The sequence below is a fragment of the Eretmochelys imbricata genome, chromosome 1, assembly GCF_965152235.1.
Source record: "Eretmochelys imbricata isolate rEreImb1 chromosome 1, rEreImb1.hap1, whole genome shotgun sequence".
Classification (NCBI taxonomy): Eukaryota; Metazoa; Chordata; order Testudines; family Cheloniidae; genus Eretmochelys; species Eretmochelys imbricata.
Window position 1 is genome coordinate 261,318,549 of NC_135572.1, and position 18,831 is coordinate 261,337,379.

Sequence of the window (18,831 nt, forward strand, 5' to 3'; positions counted from 1 at the left end):
AGCACCTCAGTGAGTGAGGAGAACAAGTCCCATTGACGTCATGTACGCCTTGTGCTGCTAGCTTACTTAGGAGGTTTTGAAAACCCCACTCTCTGGGTAAAAGTTTCTAAAGCACCGAAGTCCCATTGACTTTCAGTGAAACGTAGGCATCTGTGCAAGTTTTGAAAATGGGGGACTTCGGTGCTTTGCTCTGTATCTTTAAAGACCACAGCTTTTTAAGGACTAGAAAGGAAAGAGTGCACATAGCTTTTCCAGAATCTCATTATTTCATTGACTGGAAGGGGAGTCGTAGGTTCTCCGAGGCAGATTTTCAAAGGTAGGTAGGCACATAAAAGATGCAGATAAGTGCCTAGTGAGATTTTCAAAAGCGCTTAGGTGCTTATGTGCATCTTGAGGTGCATCTTTATTCAGATACCTTTCAAAATCTGGCCCTCACAGCCTTGCTGGATAAGCTCCAGGATCAGTCATTAAAGCAGTGTCTGAGCAATGAACATGCCACCATCCGTGTGTGTGTGTGTGTGTGTGTGTGTGTGTGTGTGTGTGTGTGTGTGTGTGTGAGAACTAGGATGTTAAACTGTAAACAGATTCCTCCTATTGTCACAACAAGGAAGAAAATGAAACCAGTTACATGAATGGAAGGACAAATTTGAATTGCAAACAGATTAGCTTTATGTTCCCAAGGTGGTGACACAAAAAAGGAAAGACTTCTTCGAAAAGTAAATACAATTTAAACCTTGACAAGATCCATTGAATCTAGTAACTAAGATAACTTTTTGTAGTTATTAAGCAGGTTAATTATATATTGAGGCCATTTATTTTTGAAACCATTTTTCACTGTAAAATTACAACTTTACTCTGGAAATAAAATAATTTGAATTATTATACACAAAATACGTATATTACAAAAGTTGCAGGCCTGATTCGCTAGTACACACTGGCTGCTTTATGCCACTCCAGTGATGCAAAGGATCCAGATATCCAGCTCCACCACCCAGGTAAACCTGTACTTTAGGACCACCATAAACAATTCTTCTTATCCCTTGGTGTTTAAGGGCTTGATCCATAGCTCATTGAAGTAGAAACTTCCATTGACTTCAGTGGTCATTTTGTATCCATCCCTAAACCTTTAAAATCCTTTTATCTTCTTTTAAATATTTCATGTGGCATATTCTGGCAACCACTTTCTGATTATCAAATTATCCAGGACAAAACAGACAATATTTTAATTACTTAAAGGTATACTGTAATAATTTAGGCAATGCATGTACATTATTTCGTTTAATACATTGTGATATTTTTAAATGTCTCCATTACGTTTTTTTAAAAGTTGCTTTTTTGTCATTCAACTGCTGTTTGCAACCCAAGTATTGCTGTGCAGTGTGCTAGTATGTGAGAATCAAAGTCTGCAGTATTGCCAACCTAAAACGTTCCAGAATCATGAGATTCATGTAAAAAAACAACTTTTTTTTTTTAAAGCCAGTTTTGCATTTTGATTTGCATTCTGGTTTCAGAGCCTTTTAGAGTGCACTTGAATCACATTTCAAGCATTTCTCCACAACCACAAGGGGCAGAAACTTCCTATTTTTGCAAACAAAGGCTGAGATTTTCCAATAATCACTTGTCTTCAGGAGCTGGGTCTAAGTAAAATGCCAAATACCATGAGGTTTGTGATGAAATCATGAGTTGGCAACACTGACCTGACAAATCTATGTATGTTTTGCATTTCTGCTTAGACAAACTGCATAAACGTTAAGAAAAGGCTTTTTTAAAATTATTTCCAGTTTAATAATCTTTTACGAACACACAAAAAGAGAGGAAGCAGCAGGCTGGATGTTCTTCCAGGGCCCTTCAGCTTTGGAACTTGCTGTCCTGGATCCAAATTGTCCTTGATGTTTGTTTGCAAACACTGTTGGGCCTGTTGCAAAGCCTCCTGTATTTTACCTAGCTGAGAGAGACCAAGAGGACACTGGTGGGAGATCATAATATTTCTAACTGTTGTATTATGACTTATTTTAAAGATTGGGCAAAAAGGGATTCCTGGAACAGCTGTTTGTATAACACAGTTTTTAAAATATGTCAAGGGGCACCTGAAGCATAGGTGCTCCCTTTTAATGTATGTTTTAAAGTGAAAGTAAATTTAAAAAAAAAAAAAAAAACTTGTAAAAGGACATTTACTTTTAAAAAAAAAAGTCAAATTAAAACAAACATCTCATTTTTCCAGTAGGGTTTTTTTTCATTTCTACATGTATCAAATGACTCGTTTAAAATTTTATCAGAGGTGTGAAGTTTTTTTTTTCCTAGATCCCATTAGCTAGAATATATGACCAATTGAAAACACAATATCTGTTTTGGCTCCTGTTTTATTTAGCTGGATAATAAAACTTCAGTACTTTGAATGCTCTGTAAATATAATGTTTACTAATTTTGTATTCATGTATGTAGTTATAACTGGATTCTTGGCTAATGAAAATTCATGTGTTTTGCATTTATTCAACTAAATCTGTGAAATAAAGAATTACGGTCTAGATTTTGCAATCCTTACTCATGTAACTACTACATATTACTCGCGCATGAGTAAGGACTACTTGCTTGCAGGATTTGCCCTGTGGTTGTAGACCTTTAATGTAAGCCTATTGGTACTATTCCTTAGGGAATACATTCCTAAAATTTGAGGACATATGTTCCAGAAATATTTATTATATTCTTTAAATTGTTTATTTCAAAGGCAACCCACTGAAGGTCGATCGCGTGATGGTGGTTTACGTCTTGGAGAAATGGAACGAGATTGTTTAATAGGTTATGGAGCCAGCATGCTTTTGCTGGAGAGACTGATGATTTCAAGTGATGCCTTTGAAGTGGATGTCTGTGGACAGTGTGGCTTGCTGGGATATTCTGGCTGGTAAATTGACTCATTTTAATGTTTTCTTGTTAGTGGGTTTACATCCTGATCTCTTTTCCTTTTATTTTACACGTGCAGTCTTATGTTCTGATTGTCCACTTTAAAGAAAGCTATTGAATCTTTAAGTTATGTGAAGCAAACTGATTAACACAGTAAATACATCTACAGAATAATACTTCACACTTGTGTAGTGCTTTCTCTCTTGAAAGTGCTTTGCAAATCTTCGTTAACATTTCCATACATTTTAATTAATCTACATCAATGACCAGGTAAGTGTAAAGGGGATGCACTCTGAATGGTCATGGGATTGGTAACAGGATATAGAGCTTTTCACTATTAAGGCACTGGTTCCTTCTGACTTGGTAGTGCAGCTGTCACACAAAGTAGTCTCTGGGCCAAATTCTGTCCTAACTGAAGTTGAGGTTTCAGAGGGTTTAAGTCAAAACAAAACCTGGCCTTTGTGGTCCATCTCCCAAAGTGGGAATAAATATCCATGTCCCAAAACTCAGTTACAGTTGGTACCTTTTGGCAGTCTGAGGGACAGGACAAGGTTGGAATTAACATGGAATCTGTACTGCCCTCTCACTCATTCTCTAGGGGCTTGTCTACGTAGAGTTTGTGTGCCAATTTAACTCAACTAACTTAATTCAGTTGTTGCAACTCTCCTACTGGGGACAGGCTCTTCGATGGGTTTGTGTCTTAAATCACATTAGCTTAGATCGTGTACAAACCAGCTTAAGATAAATTGATTGAAGACACTTAAAACTAATTTAAGTGTCCACACACACAGTTGCATGGATTTAACTAAATTGGTTTAAAATCACACCTTTAGTTAAAATGGTGCAATTTTGAGTGTAGACCAGGGCTTAATTAATGGTCTCTGAGAGCTTGTCTGCCCTGCATGGCAAAGTGAACTGGAGGGTGTGATCTGTAGCGCTCTAACATGTTGTGCTCTGGCCGACCTGTGCAGACCTAGCTGGAGTTCTTTAAATGGTACCCAATTCAGATTAATGTCATCCTGCTTGAAATGGAGCTACATGAGTGTGAACTAGGTACCTTTTTAGAGCACACCAGCTGGGTCTACGTGGGGCAGTTAAACCCACAACATGTCAGCGCTCTACAGATCACACCCCTCTGGTGCACTTTGCTTCACTGAATGGACAAGCTCTAAGTCCTGTCGGGAAGCTTGCACTGCCGCTCACTGCACCTGTTCTGTAGCTAGCTTTGAAAATTAATGGCCGCCATCAGTCCTCCAAGTGATCAGTCTAGCACGTTTCATGCTTCAATTAACTTTTATCTTTATTAAGGGAGAGTGATGAGATTTTTACAAAAAAGACACATAGGACCACGTATTTCTAATGCAGTCATAAATATTTTTGAAGGACTGCTATTCTTTTTCAGTAAGATTTTCAGAAGCGTGTAGTGTCCTTTCATACTTAATTTTACTACAGAATAGAAAAAAAATCTTTAATACCGTACGATTTTTTTCTGCAAGTTACACTACACACAAAGGGCACCGTTAGTAGATGGTGTTCTTAGTTGCTGAGACTGTGGGGGGTTTTTTGTGTGTACTGTAATTCTACTTATGTTCTCTGACCAGCTCCAGTTCCCTTTAGCCCTTAATACTTTCTGTTTGTTCTCATGAGCAATAGACTTTCCGATTTCCTTTTACAGGAGCAAAGTCAGCAGGATTCTCTCCTCTAAAGCCATTTCTCCACCTAACACACCAACCGGGGGCAGATGGGTGCATATTTGTTTTGTTCTAAGTGGAGAATGTTTTCTTTTGGGTTGGAGGACCAGGAAGAGCCTGAGCTCAACTCTGAATCTCTGATCTATGCTGTTGCAATTCAGTACAGCATAGATCTTTTGGAGATGTTAGTATTGCTTTAATCTCCCATTGCCATGTGCTTGTCCTTGCTAGAGAACAAAGTTTACCACTCTCCTGGTGTTTCTGGGCCAAATTTTCTTCTGGAACCAGAGTAAACTCCAGGGGTACAGGTGTTTTAATGTTTGCCCCTGTGGCCATTCCAGGGGCAGTGGTGGACAGGAAATAACAATGAAGAGCACACAGGAATGCATTAGTAGTAAAATTCAAGGGGCTCTATTCTCCTGCCCTAGGATAAAAGCGACTCTTTTATTTAAAACAGTGGGAGTTACTTGCATCCTGCATTGGAAAAATCAGGCCCCATGTCCGCTACTGTTCTAATACTACAGAGATTTATCTCAATACAATAGAGAGATCTGTATGTATGGTTTTGTTTGTTTTTTGTTTTTTAAAAAAGCAAATGTTCTCAGACTATCTAATGAGTCCTGCTGGCTCAGGTTTTTCCTTGAGTCTTTGTGGTGCCTGTAAAGCTGATGGATTACCTCTTTGCAGGACAGAAATCATTTACAGGGGAATTGGACTCTCCCCTATGCTTGGCACAGGAAAATTACTTTCTTTGGAGAACTTCCAGCCCCTACTAGAAAATCACCCTCCAAGTCTAAACTTTAGAGAAACAGAAAAAGCTCTTCCACTGGATACAGGAATAGAGACAAAGACCTGATTGCACATATCATCTATATTATAAACGAGTGATTTACCTTTTCGAAACGGGAGAATCAGCGGTATCAATGTCCTTGAACTCCCCAACCCCTGAATCCCAGCCATAAATTACTGAATAGTTGAGGTCAGGTTTGCCACAGTCTCAAACCTTCATAATTTCATGTGAGTCTTGCAGCGCAAAAGAGAGGGATAGGGAGATGAGTGATGATCTGCATCTTCTGTTTGTTGTACTTCTCTGGCTGTGGAATTGCCCCCAGATTACTGAATTTCCCACATCGCCACCATTTATGCTTTGCCTTCCCACGCTGGCTCCTATACAGAGCAACCTGATAGGTACTTCCTTTCACTGTGGGAATACAAGACAAGGTACACCTGTTGGTGATGTTAGAAAGATGCACTGATTGCTGGGGAAAGGCAGAGCGCGACTAGCCCAGTAAGGATGGAGCTTCCTTATTGGAATGTGACCCTCTGTCAGTCTCCCTCTAACCAAATGCCACCTTCTTAGGAAAAAAAAAAATTTCTCTGCAGGTAAGATTATATTGTCACTGTTGTCCTGGATTTTAGCCTAGTGCAAGCTTTATCCTGTGCAGACTAATTGCATTTTCCTCAAGTACTGAAAACATGGAATTAGAGGCCAAAACTGTTTGGAACGCAACACCTTTTAATGGTGTGGATTTGGATCCCAGTTGCCTTAATTTTCTACTACGATTTTGGTGTACTGGGTATAAGGCTATACAGTAGGTTGCCAGGAATACATCTTTGTTATTAGAAGCTATGGAAGTTTGTCTGCCTATTTTTCATCGTATGTTATGGGCAAGAAAGTAGACTGAAAGTAAGTCTTGCTCTTTTGTATGTGAAAGAGATGGGATGCTGTTTTTGGTCTCAGTGTCAGAATATCTTTCTTTTGATGTACATGTGTTATGTCCAAAAAGAGGGTACCTCTTAATTTTCCTCAACTCTTGTGCTCATATAACTGAAGTCTAGGTGGATAGTCAGAGGATTGAGGTTGTTAAACACCCATGTTCCCTGAAAGGAGCATAAAGCCTGCTCTGAACATCCCTTAATGATCAGTGATTTTTTTTTTTTTTTTAAAGAGAGCGAGTGTGCGTGAGTGTGCACCCATTCATGTGGGGGGGGAAAAAACGTGTAACATATAAGTGTTATAAATAACAGCAGAACTACCCAGCAGCAGGACACCACCTGTTGCTTTTCTTACCGTTAATGTTATTTAAACTGTTTGGATTCCTGGTTGTGCTTTTGTCATATGACTCAGCCAATGGCTACTGAAGATGTCAGGCCTTAGGAGAAGACAGTATTTGGATTGTTTAGTACTTTGTTTAAATTCTAGTTTGATGTCGAGTCCTGTGAGAGAAGACTAAATCGTTGTTTGTGACTCAAATCTCTCCTGTTAAGCAACTGTGTAGACAGGCATTACTCTGCATGTGAGTGCAAAGCGTACTCTTTGAACTTCTGTCATGATACCAAAAATATATATTTGTGCCAGACTAATGAACATGTGATAAGTGCTCTTTTTCCAAAGCCAGGCTCTTGCTCCACCGGCAAGGATGGGACGAGAGTGTAATCTGCTTCTGAGTGGAAGGAGAATGCCTTATGTTTCTCAACAGCAACTCCTTCCACCTGTGTAAGGCCCTGCTTTGTACAGCTTCAATGCAGATGTGGCCAGTCTTAACAAAGATGATGTCTGCAACATGGGTCCTTGAAGGTGTTGGAAGAGCTGAGGGGAATCAGAAAGGCTCCATAAAATAACTCATGGATCCTTCGACCAGTGAGGGTGAAAAAATGAGTGTTTAACCCTTTAAATTAGGGGTTTGTTAATCAAACCCTTTTTGTTCAACTTTGTTGCAAAGTTTAAAGTTTGTAAACTGTAGGTGGAGTTTCTCCCAGAGAGAGGAACAGACATTCAAAGCAATCTAATTCTGTAAAAAGCTCCCTGGTGGGGAAGCATAATCAATAATGGGTGGTTTCAGCTACTAAATAAGCTGTATCCATTCGTAGCTGCAGTCAGTGACCTCTAATGAGCAACACAGTAAAAACTAGGTAATTAGAGCAACTCAGAACCTCTCAACTGGCCTGTGTCAGAGACTCAAGCATCAGTGAGACACTGCTCTGGGAAAGCTTGTAGCAATGCATTGTTCTGTAGATGACTGGAAGGGCACTAGTCGCCAGGAAAAAATGGTTACATATAAGATGTCCCCCTAACATGTATATCCAATATAGGGTGGTACATCTGGGTTATACTTTCCTGAGGGAAGTAACAACATACTGCCCTCAGTGGCAGGATTGGTTCCTCTGTGGGTGAGGAGGGACCCCTGCAGCTGAGAGTGTCCCAGTGAAGGTTTTAAAAAAATTCACTGTGGGGTACCAATTTAATACTGGTCCTCCTCACCTTACTCTTGTGCATAGTCCCAATGAGTTCAATGACCGTGCTCTGATGAATACAGCAAACGGGGTTTGATTCTTATGCTGAAGATGTTCATGACACATAGGAGACCATAAATATTTTGGGAGATTGTGCAGGTGCAATATTTTGGGTATTTGAAAATTTATGGACACAGAAAATGTTTAAATTTAAATCTGGTTTAAATTCAGCCTTTGTGTGAGTGTAATTTACACTGCACTGAATAGCTGTCCGTTTACACAAGGGCTGAATTTGGCCCTCTAAGTGCACATATCTTGAGTTATGCACTGCACATCTCTAAACATGCACGCCCTCCATCTAGATTTTGTAGGCAGACCTCTGACAGTATGGGATTGTACTGTACCAATGCTGGGGTAGATAAGGACATGTGACCAGCCAGAACATACCCCACACTCCTCCCCACAATATCATGTCTGTCTGCCAGTCTCAACTTGCCCCGCCCACCACTGAGCTATGAGGTGCATTTTCCATGTAGTTCTAAGAAAGATCCTGTTAAATCACTGTACCGCCTCTCACACTGATCCCAGACTGGACAAGGGTATGACCAGAAGCAGAAACGTCATGCCCTATAGAGAGCTCCGGGGCTGCACATGTGACTGCCTTCATTTTCTGTAATTGTTGCTATGTCCACCGCAGAAGATGGTCACTTTTCTCATAACTTTCTCTCACACAAATATAAACAGACAATGAGGAAAAGATTTATTGCAAAAAAAAATTGAGCTCTGTTTTCTTTAAAACAGCATCAACAATCCAATTGTATAACGGTGCCTATTGGTTCGGGCAACAATAATGCCCACGTGGAACAGGTATTCTCTGGAAACAGTTGGTTCTCTTTAACTAACTTATTATTGCCTTCAGTCAGGTCAAGAAAGTACCAATCCTGCTTTTTGTTCAACTCACAAATCATGTGGAGTGGAATCCATTCTTCACTCTGAACTGGAGTACTGTAGTCAATGCTGCTGTACAGCTAGCAGAGAGATCAGTTGGTAATGAAGGACTCCAAAATATGGATCGTGTAGAGGCAGAGCAGCCCTGAATTTCTTGAAAAACCAGTAGCTCCTGAACAGCATTATTTATTATTAAGGCTAAGATTTTGCCATGGTTATTTTTACTAAAAGTCATGGACAGGTCACGGGTGATAAACAAAAATTCATGGAAGCCGTGACCTGTCTGTGACTTTCGCTGCTACGGCTCCATGGTTTCCCCCAGCACCGTGGTGGCTGGGAGCTGTGGGGTTCCCCCTCTGTCCAGGACAGCCGGAAGCTGCAGGGGAGTCCACCCTCCACCCATGGTGGCTGGGAGCTGTGGGGTCCCCCCTCCGCACACAGTGTGGGAGCTGCAGGGTGACCATATTTCCCAAAGAGAAAACGGGACACCCCAACCGCTTGCCCGAGGTGTTCCCCTTCCCCCCACATTGCGTGGCTGTCGCCTGTCGCTGGAACCCTGAGGAGGGCCCCCTCTTGCTTGTCACTGCTGTCCCCGGAATCCTGCCAAGGCCCCACTGGCTGTCAGCTCCAGAGTCCTGCAGTCCCTGGGGCTGAAGCAGAAAATGTCACAGCAGGTCTCTGGAAGTCGCACCTTCTGTGACTTCCATGACATAAACGTAGCCTTATTTATTATAGATAGTTCAGGACAGGAAAGAAGTGGCATGATCTGATGGAATAACTACAGCAGACTTTGGTGTTGGCTCTCAGAATCGAGGGCCTTGTAGCAAATTAGTTCATTTTATCATCCATTTATCATTGTGTTGTTTAGTGTTATGGTCAACTCATATGCTTTTTCATATATAATCAATGTATGCTGAATAGCAACAAGAGTGGAACCCTGGTAGTTTAATACAAAATCACTAAATTTAATTTAAATCAAGTCTACGGGTAGCCAATTATTTTTTGTCAAGGTCCAGATTTCTTGGTTAAGGTATAGTCAAGGTCCAGACTCCAGAGAAAATAATAATAAAAACAATAACAATAATTGTGATAAGTAGTAAATATAGAGTTTTTGGGGTCCATTTAAAAGTGTCTGGCAGTCCAGATTTGGCCCGCGATCTGCCTCTTGACTATATCCATCTCCTATTGAGTTTGTTTATGAAGCATCAGTTGACTTCACTGGGCCTGATGCTATTGACATCAGTGGGTTTTGGATCAGGCCCATGGACAGCAGAATCAAGTGACTGAGTAAACATTGATTCTCACCATTGTGGACATTGGCAAAACTCCCACTGACTTCCGGAATGAGCCTTCAAGCAAACAGCCATCAAATAGGAAGTTTAGGACCTAATGATCTGAGACAGGATTTGAACCTCGATCTAGAGATTGAAAAGATTGATAGCCCATTCCAGACTCCTGAATGATTGAATTTCCTCAGTGGCTTGTTTTCTAAACTTTATAAAATATTATGGATAATAAATGAATCAAAGAATGAGAAATGGGAAAGTAGCAATGTGATATTTGCGGAAGAGTTTCCAATTCTCCATATGATGTGTAAGGTTAGAGGGAGAGGGAGTAAATACTAAATTTTATGTTGCTGGTTCTTATCTCCGTGTAAAATAAAGATAATCTGTAGAATGCTTGGTAGTCTGATATTAGGCTATTGAACACAGGGCATTTTCATTCTAATTTATTTGAAGTGCCCAGTTGCACAAATGTACTGAAAAGAATTATACAGCAAACAAAAAAACCAACTCCCTAAATTATCATAAGATTCTATTACCCTGAGTGACCAGTAGCGGGAACATTTAAAGGCTGCTTCACTAATTTCCCATTTTAATTGCAACCTGCGCTGCTTTGGTTGCTTATTTGTTTGTGGAGGCTGGAGGAGAGAGAAATATTCAGCCTAGTAAGAATGAGCATAAATGGATTTGGGACACTTTTTGGTAATGGGAGAAATCTCAGGTGAGAAAACAAAGGTTGAAGGCCCCTTCTCCGTGCTCTATCCGTTTTGAAAGTGAGTAGAATGGAAACTGAACAACTAGCCAAATGTTTAGATTTTGAATCCGCTTGACCACTGTCTATGTAATGCTGTCTCTTGAGTGGCCCTATTCCCTGCATGTGAGAGGGATATAGCACTCAGTCCTGCAAGATGCTGAGCACTCCAGTCCCAATCCAGTAAAGCACAGGCTTAATTTTAAACACATGAGTAATCCTGTTGGCTTCAATGAGATTATTCAGGGACTTATAGATATGCACATCCTTAAATACTGCAACAGGGCCAGAGTGCTCAGCACATTCTGAGATGGAGGCCATAGAAAATGTATTCTTTACATGCAGTGGGATACAAGAACCATTTGATAATTGTAGCAGAGCTTCATGTATAAACCTGCAATGAATTTGTTTTTGTTGTTTCCCTAGGTGCCATTACTGCAAGTCGTCTTGCCATGTCTCATCCCTGCGCATTCCATATGCCTGTAAACTATTATTCCAAGAACTTCAGTCTATGAACATTATACCCAGGCTAAAATTGGCTAAGTACAATGAATGAGCCTGCAAAACAAAGATTTAAGAAGAAATTTTAAAAAAAGTATGCAGAACTGGAAGGAATTTCTGGGAAAAGGAGTGACTGTTAAAACTGAGTGGGGGAGGGAGGGAGGAGTGCTGATGAATTCCTTATTATTTCCCCCCTTGCCATTTTAAGTTGACTGGGAGACTATGCTGTAGAGAACATCAAGAGCAAATGGTGGGGACTCAGGCAGCCTGGATGAATGAGATATATAGCAATTATGAAATAAGGCCCTGATCCAGCAAAGCACTGTACGCATGTAACTTTTAAGTATGTGATAATCATGCATTCAGGATGCAAGTGCTTCTCTGGATCAGGGCCTAGGGGTTATTAACTACAGCAGTTTATCCATATTGCTTAAGTATTAGTTTAATTTTTCCAGACTGACAGTGTATGAAAGACTAATAAAAACATTTTCAAGTATATTGCCTGTGTTTTGCTTTCATGACCCAGTGTTAATGTTGTAAAAGATGGTATGGTAAGTACTTTGAAGGGTCAAAATTGCTAAATTTATTGCGCTGAAGCATTTATTTACAATCTTTAAACAGTTTGGCGAGACTAAACACATTTTCTGAAAAACTTCCATACAACCTTTTTGAACAATATTTTCCGAAAGCAAGTAAAGAAAAGATGCATGTGTGTGGGGTGTAATACAAATATAAGGTCAAATGCTGCCTTCAGCTAGGCATACACAACTTCCAGTGAAGTTTGAGAGTGGATTGCATGCATGCATCCGAGGGCAGAATTTGGTTTATAGAGACAGATTAATATTTTGATTCTTATTGAGTGTAATATTTTAGTACATAATAGCTTGCCTTCCAAGGGTTGAAGGCCTGAAAAAACAGGATATAAGTGCTATAGCTAATAATGGAGAGTCTCCCAGGATTTGTTTAAAAGAAAAATTGGGATTTTAAAATTAAACGTGACCAAGCTTTGGAAAATATGCTGTAAAGGACAATCATCCGCTGGCAGAGAGATAGACATGAGTGACCTAAGAAGATTTAGAGAAGGAAAAAGAGCTATGTTTCTGTTAATGGGATACAGGGCCTAGAGCTAAAGCTGTGGGTGGAATTAACACTCTGAAGACACTTGGGCCCTGGTTCAGCAAAAGACATAAGTACATCTTAATTTTAAGCACACGAATAGTCCCACTGAAGTCAAAATTAAGCATGCCATTGTTGGATCAGGGTTTCAAGGTGCATCAGAGAGAAATAGCTGAGCAGTCTGGATCACAAGCAAGAAAGTAACATTAGCTGCATAGTGGAGATCTTGAGAGACTCATCAGCCTCCTAAATAGCCAAGAAATTTCAGTAAACTTGTCTTCCTTATTTTCTTGCATAAATGGCTCTGCCTCTGGGGGGGAATGGGACAAGTGATAAGTCCTGAACATTTTCTGATGAGGTGCTACTGAACTGGCTCGCTATTTTTAGCTGCATCCCAAACATTTAGAGCAGTAGCTTTGTGTCCGGATTAATGAACCAAGTCTGAGCAATCAGACTCACAAATGAGGGGGTGGATCTCTTCTTTTCTTTGCAGTCAGAGTAATAACAGTCTGGATAATTCAGAGAAGAACATTTGGACCTGGAAAGGTTGGGGGTTTTTTAGTCACCTGTGACCTGAACAACAAGATGCTATTAACAAAAAGTTAAGGAATGTACAGAATTGAACATGCCCCCCAAAAAGGGTAACTTATGAGCCACTGCTCTACCCAAATTACCTTTCTGCTGCCAGGCTGTGAGAAGGGGGCGGGAAATGAATGAAAAGCCCTGGCCAAATAAGTGCACCTACCTTGTTCCCAGAGACTGTCAAATTGCGGCTCTGGTGGACCACCAGAGGGAGTGAGCTTCAAATGCTAGGGCCTTCCCCTCAGAGAGCTCTGGCCTGGGTCCTGGAAAATATAGTCTGACTGAGGTGTTCATGCTGCCTAGTCCTGTCTTAATTGCTGTGATGGTCTGGGGTGAATTACAGGCCATTCAGGGCTCTGAAAGTTGTACGCAACATCTAAAATTGTATCTGCAAATCAACAGGTAGCCAGAGCAGAGATCAGCAGGAGCAAAGGAATGTGTTCATAATAGCTTACCCCATTCAGAAAGCAGGCTTCTGGTGACATTGAAGGGTAGTCCTAAGAGTATGGTACAGCAGTTGAGCTTAGAGACGGCAAAGTCATGGGATAATGATTGTGAGGCCTGTGCTAGGTAGGAAAGATGGGTAGCCAAAGATGAGGGAGAAAAGGCAGCACAGACCCCAGTAGCTATCAGAGAATTGCTAGCATTGCACGAAAGCTTATGCTCAAATAAATTGGTTAGTCTCTAAGGTGGCACAAGTCCTCCTTTTCTTTTTGCGAATACAGACTAACACGGCTGTTACTCTGAAACCAGTAGAATGCAGAGACTATAAAGAGTCTGTGGCAATAGGCAGGTGTATCTATTGTGGCAATAGGCAGGTGTATCTCAATAGATAGAATAGATGCTTCCTCCACCAATTCAACTAAAACCGTGCCCCAGCAATAAACACCTACCACCGTCTGATCCAGGTAAAGTCAAATCCAGGTTTCTTTCATCCAGAGCTGCCTCTCATACAGTGAGAGAGTAATAAGATTGTAGAATTCAGTTAAATCCAATATTTTACTACCTATGTTTACACCGTGTGTTTTAAGAATGATCACCTACATTTACTGATCTAGGAAGACACTTTGGAATGATAGATGGTGTTATGTATGATATCAGCACTGCAGAGCAAATATAGGAAATAACTCAAGAACCATTTATAGACAAACTCCTAGGACATGCTTCTCAGGCTAGAGGTGCAGGGGCAGAGGATCCCTGTCCATGGCCCTTAGAAGAACTCTGCTTTGAAATAAGCCCCTCAAGTTGCTACCCTACTTTTAACTGAGAATCTCCTCCCTGCAGCTCTGTGGAACTCGCACACAGTCTTCAGAAAGGCATTTGAAATGCTGTATCTGGCCGCATTCTGCAAGCTGATCTTCCCTTTGTAAAGTGAAATGCCGTCACACACCGTTCTAATGTCAGCTGATGACTCCCATGCCATGACTGGGCTTCCTCAAAACAGCCATGTAATGACTTTTTGTCTAATCACTGAAGGAGATGTAATGTTCCAAACAAATACTTGCTCTCAGGGCTTTCATACAGGGTACTGTGGTTAGGAAACTGCGCCATAAAGTTTTCATTCTATTCCAGCTTCTTTATTTCTTCCTACTTGGTGTCCAGGAGAAGCTTTTTACCAGAAGTACTATTTAACATGAAGGTCACTAATATGACTCCCAGCTGAAATGCTGAACACAGTCCACTTTCTAGCACAAGCAAACATGTATTTTGCTGCTAGCTGGGATACCTACCCTATAAATCATTTTAAATCATCCCATTTATTTTGAGGATACAAGGGATTTGACGGTATTAAAAATGTAGAATTGTTAAACTTGATTACAGAAGTCTGGGCTGGAAACTAAGTCTATTATTCCACTGCAAAATGAAGTTTGGGTCTACAGGGATGAATTTGAAACTGTCCCTTAAAATACCATAAATGTCTAATCATGCTGTGTAATTATGAGAAATAAAATTAAAAAGGGTGCTGAAAGATGTTTAGGTGCAGTTTATTCATAAAATCCGGAACTTGTAGCTGTAATTGAAGCTGGGTTTAGCTAATCACTTGTTCAGGCTTTAAAAAAACAGCCTCATTTTTGAGCCATTCAGATCATTAAAAGCACCTTTATAAAAAATTTCAGTGACGTTTTCATGTAAACCTTCCCAAACGCTCCAGCATTGTACTTGTGCCTTGTAACCAGAAAGTGAAATTAACTATGAACAAAAGTGAAACTGGCTAGTCTTGTTTCATCATTCATTCAGGATGTTGTGCAAATACATAGTGAAAAGATTTTTTTCAACATCTTTTAAAATAATCTAAATGTAATAATATTAGATAAAAGTGGTTTGTTTTCAATGTATTTGTCTTCAGAGATTATAAGGCCAGAAGGAACCATTGTGATCATCTAGTCTGACCTCCGGCATAAAACTTCTGAATTAATTCCTCTTTGAACTAGAGAATATATATTAGAAAAACCTTTAATTTTGACTTTATAATGTCCAATGATGGAGAATTCACCACAGACCCTTGGCAATGCCAGAGTCCCCTTTAAACATATAGTTGGGATATACAAATCGATAGCAGCAGTGCTCACAGAATAGGTGTTACTCTTTTCTGCTTAAAAGCCCAGGAGAACCCCCCCCCCCCCACACACACACACACTTGGCCTGATGAGAAATTGAAAACTGCCCTCAATAATTACTTGCATTTCTTAATTTTAAAATGAAATGATAAAATTTGACACTTTTCACAGAAAAAAAGCTGTTTAAAAGTGTAATGCTTATTTTAAGGACTAAGGAAAAGGCTCGTGTTTTACTTTCTTCTTTGGCAAATGCACCAGCATAAAGGGTGCCGCTGGCCCTGTGCCCTCTCAGTTTCTTCTTACCGCACATGATGGTTGCTGGAATGACCCTTTTTGCTGTACCAAGGCTGCTTTCCCAGTGGTTTTGGACTTTCTCTGTTCATATTTTATATAGTTATTGCGGTCAGTGTATAGAGTTAGTTAGTGTATATAGTACTGTTAGTAATTGTCCCTGTCGTCGAGAGACTTTTCGCCCAAGGGCTGGGTATGCCCTGGTCCCTGGGCTTCAAGCTGTGTGCCTCATGCGGCAAGCTGATGTCAGTGAGTGACCTGCATGCTAGCTGCCTAAAGTGGCTGGAGGAGTCTCACATTAAAGAGAAGTGCCAGATCTGCAGAGACATCAAATCCCACACGAGAAAGGATAGTGACATTCAGCTGAAGGCCTTTCTTATGGAGGTGGCCCTCAGATTGGCCTCGGAGCTGAGCCCCTCCGAATCAACGCTGAGAATCAACGTTGACAACCATGCAGAGTGCTCCCCTGGCACCGTGCTCTTCCCAGCACTGCTCCCCATCCCTGGTGCTGAGGAAGAGGCATAAGAAACAACATACTGAGAGAGGGCGTTCTCCCATGCAGAGGAGGAACAAGAGGGGAGCGACTAGCATAGTGAGACCTGCATCAGGCCACTCATCCTCCCCAGAGCCTCTGATGACGCCATTGACTCTACCTAGATGCTGAGTCCAGTACAGGACCTGCCACCGTCTCTCGGGAGCAGCCATGGGGTCAGGCGTCTGCTGGCCCCTTCAATCCCGGAGGCTTTCCAAGCCGCAAAGGCCCCGCTGCCCCTCCCAATTCCGCAATATCCTCCAATATCCTATATTCTCCATATCCTCAAGGCCCCTCGTCAGCCAAGGTGACTGAGGACAGAAAGGAGCAAGGTGCAGCGAGCTCCACCATGGCACCGAACACCGTGGCACCATCCGGGGCAAGCCCTCCATGATCCCGAGGCAGCAGTTCCCCGGCACTGCCCAGAGGCAGAAGCTGGTACTGCACCACTATGGTCTCCAGAGGAAGAATCCACCTCAGACTCTGGCGGGGAATCCTTCGCTCCACCCAAAACTTATCAGTACCCAGCCTACACACCAGACTTCGGTGCCAGCCCTCTGGTCACTGGCCAATGCAGTGGCAGTACTGGAATCCTTGGGGTTTTCCCCCGGTACTGGTCACTTCTTCCCACCTCTCATACTTGGTGGTGTCAGAAAGGTGAGCTCCCGTCTCTTCCTATCTGGCAACAGACCTGACTCAGATACCAACCCCGGTGCCGATGTTCAGGAAGTGGCCCCAATGGACGTGGTGGAAGGAGATGAGGAGGAGGGAGCCCTGCCTCTGGCACAGGCCTCCTCCTCATCCCCAGACGAGGCAGTCGCAGGCCCTAGTAACCCGCTCCCCAGGAGCTCCTGAAAAGGGTTGCTGTGAACTTGAGTCTGGAGGTTGAAGAGCTTAAGGGGTCAGAAGACAGCCTAATCTACATGCTAGCTGCAGCTGCTCCCTCCAGAGTGGCCTTGCCTGTTAACGAAGTGGTGATGGGCCCTGTCAGAACACTGTGGCAGACTCCTTCTCTGCCCCGCCCCCAACACCTCAAAAAGGGTAGAGAAGAAATACCATGTCCCAGCCAATGGGTTTGAGTACCTTTATTCGCACCCACACCCTGGGGTCCCTGGTAGTGTCGGCGGCAAATGAGCAGGACAGACAGAGGCAGTCGAGTGCTAACCCCAAATATAAAGAGGCCAAGAGACTGGACCCATTTTTGAACGTAAGGTTTATTTGACAGATAGTCTCTAGTTACGTATCTCCAACCAGCAGGCACTGCTGGGGAGCTACAATTTTAATCTGTGGGACTCATTGTCCAAATTTAAGGACTCCTTTCTGCAGGAGTCAAGGCAGAAGTTCACAGCTATCCTAGAGGAGGGCAAAACTGTGGCCAGGACCTCTCTCCAGGTGGCTCTGGATGCAGCCGACTCAGCAGCCAGGACTATGGCATTGGCAGTCACCATGAGGCGCTGTTCATGGCTCCAATCCTCTGGCCTCCCTCATGAAGTGCAGCAGTCCACCCAGGACCTCCCCTTTGAGGGCACCTCCCTGTCGGAACAGACCGACTCGAAGCTTCACAGCCTCAAGGATTCAAGGGCCAAGCTTTGTTCCCTGGGCCTTTATGTGCCCCCAGCTTCCAGGAAGTACTTTAGGTCCCAGCAGCCTCCCAGGGCAGGAGCCCTACAAAAGAAAAGGGAAGGGTTATAAGCTACGCCAACCCCTTCCTCCTCCCTCAGCCTTCCAGTTGGGTTCTCACAGATAACCCAGCTGGGCGAGGCAGACCTTTTGGAGGTATGCCTGAGGGCAATATACCAGTCTTGACTCCATATCCATCTTCCCTTTTGTTATTGGACCACCCGTCGCCCTTCAGCTGAATATGATCATATATAACATCAAATTGTTCGGTACTGAGTACGGTAACAGTTACAGCCTCCGATTTTCATCCACCCCTCCGTCCCACCCTCGTCCCCATCCCTTTTCAGGGACTCTTCTCACGAGCAGCTTCTCGTCCAGGAGGTGCAAGCCCTACTATGTGTGGGGACTGTAGACGAGATTCCTCAAGACTTGAGAAGGAAAGGGTTTTACTCCTGATATTTCATAATCCAGAAGGCCAAGCGGAGTGGGAGGGGGGTCTAATGGCCCATCATGGACCTGTGTCACCTCAACAAATATCTCAAGAAATTGACATTCTGTATGGTCTCCCTGGACTCCATCATTCCCTCCCTAGATCCAGGAGACTGATACGCTGCCCTCGACTTAAAGGATGCTCATTTCTACATCTGTCTTCCACAGACGCAGAAGATTTCTCAAGTTTGTAGTAGGTCAATGCCACTAACAATTCACTGCTCTTTCTTTCAGCCTATTGGCATCCCCACAGGTCTTCACAAAGTGTATGGCCATGGTAGCAGCCTTCCTCAGGTGTTGAGGTGTAGAAGTCTACCCATACCTCTACGACTGGCAG

General features: G+C 42.4%; 1 protein-coding gene across 3 annotated transcripts in view; it reads left to right on the plus strand.

The window, feature by feature from the left end:
* POLR3B (RNA polymerase III subunit B) overlaps window positions 1-11,802 on the plus strand; it is a 121,418-nt gene extending 109,616 nt beyond the window's left edge. Inside the window, exons 27-28 of one of the 3 annotated variants that reach the window (XM_077828899.1) lie at window positions 2,726-2,899; window positions 11,232-11,802. In XM_077828899.1, coding sequence (XP_077685025.1) covers window positions 2,726-2,899; window positions 11,232-11,361 — 304 coding nt within the window. In that variant the 3' untranslated portion in view covers window positions 11,362-11,802. Of the gene's footprint in view, window positions 1-2,725; window positions 2,900-11,231 lie in introns of those variants that run through there. The other 2 variants (XR_013347361.1, XM_077828906.1) reach the window with 2 other exon arrangements.
* Window positions 11,803-18,831: the final 7,029 nt, after the last annotated feature.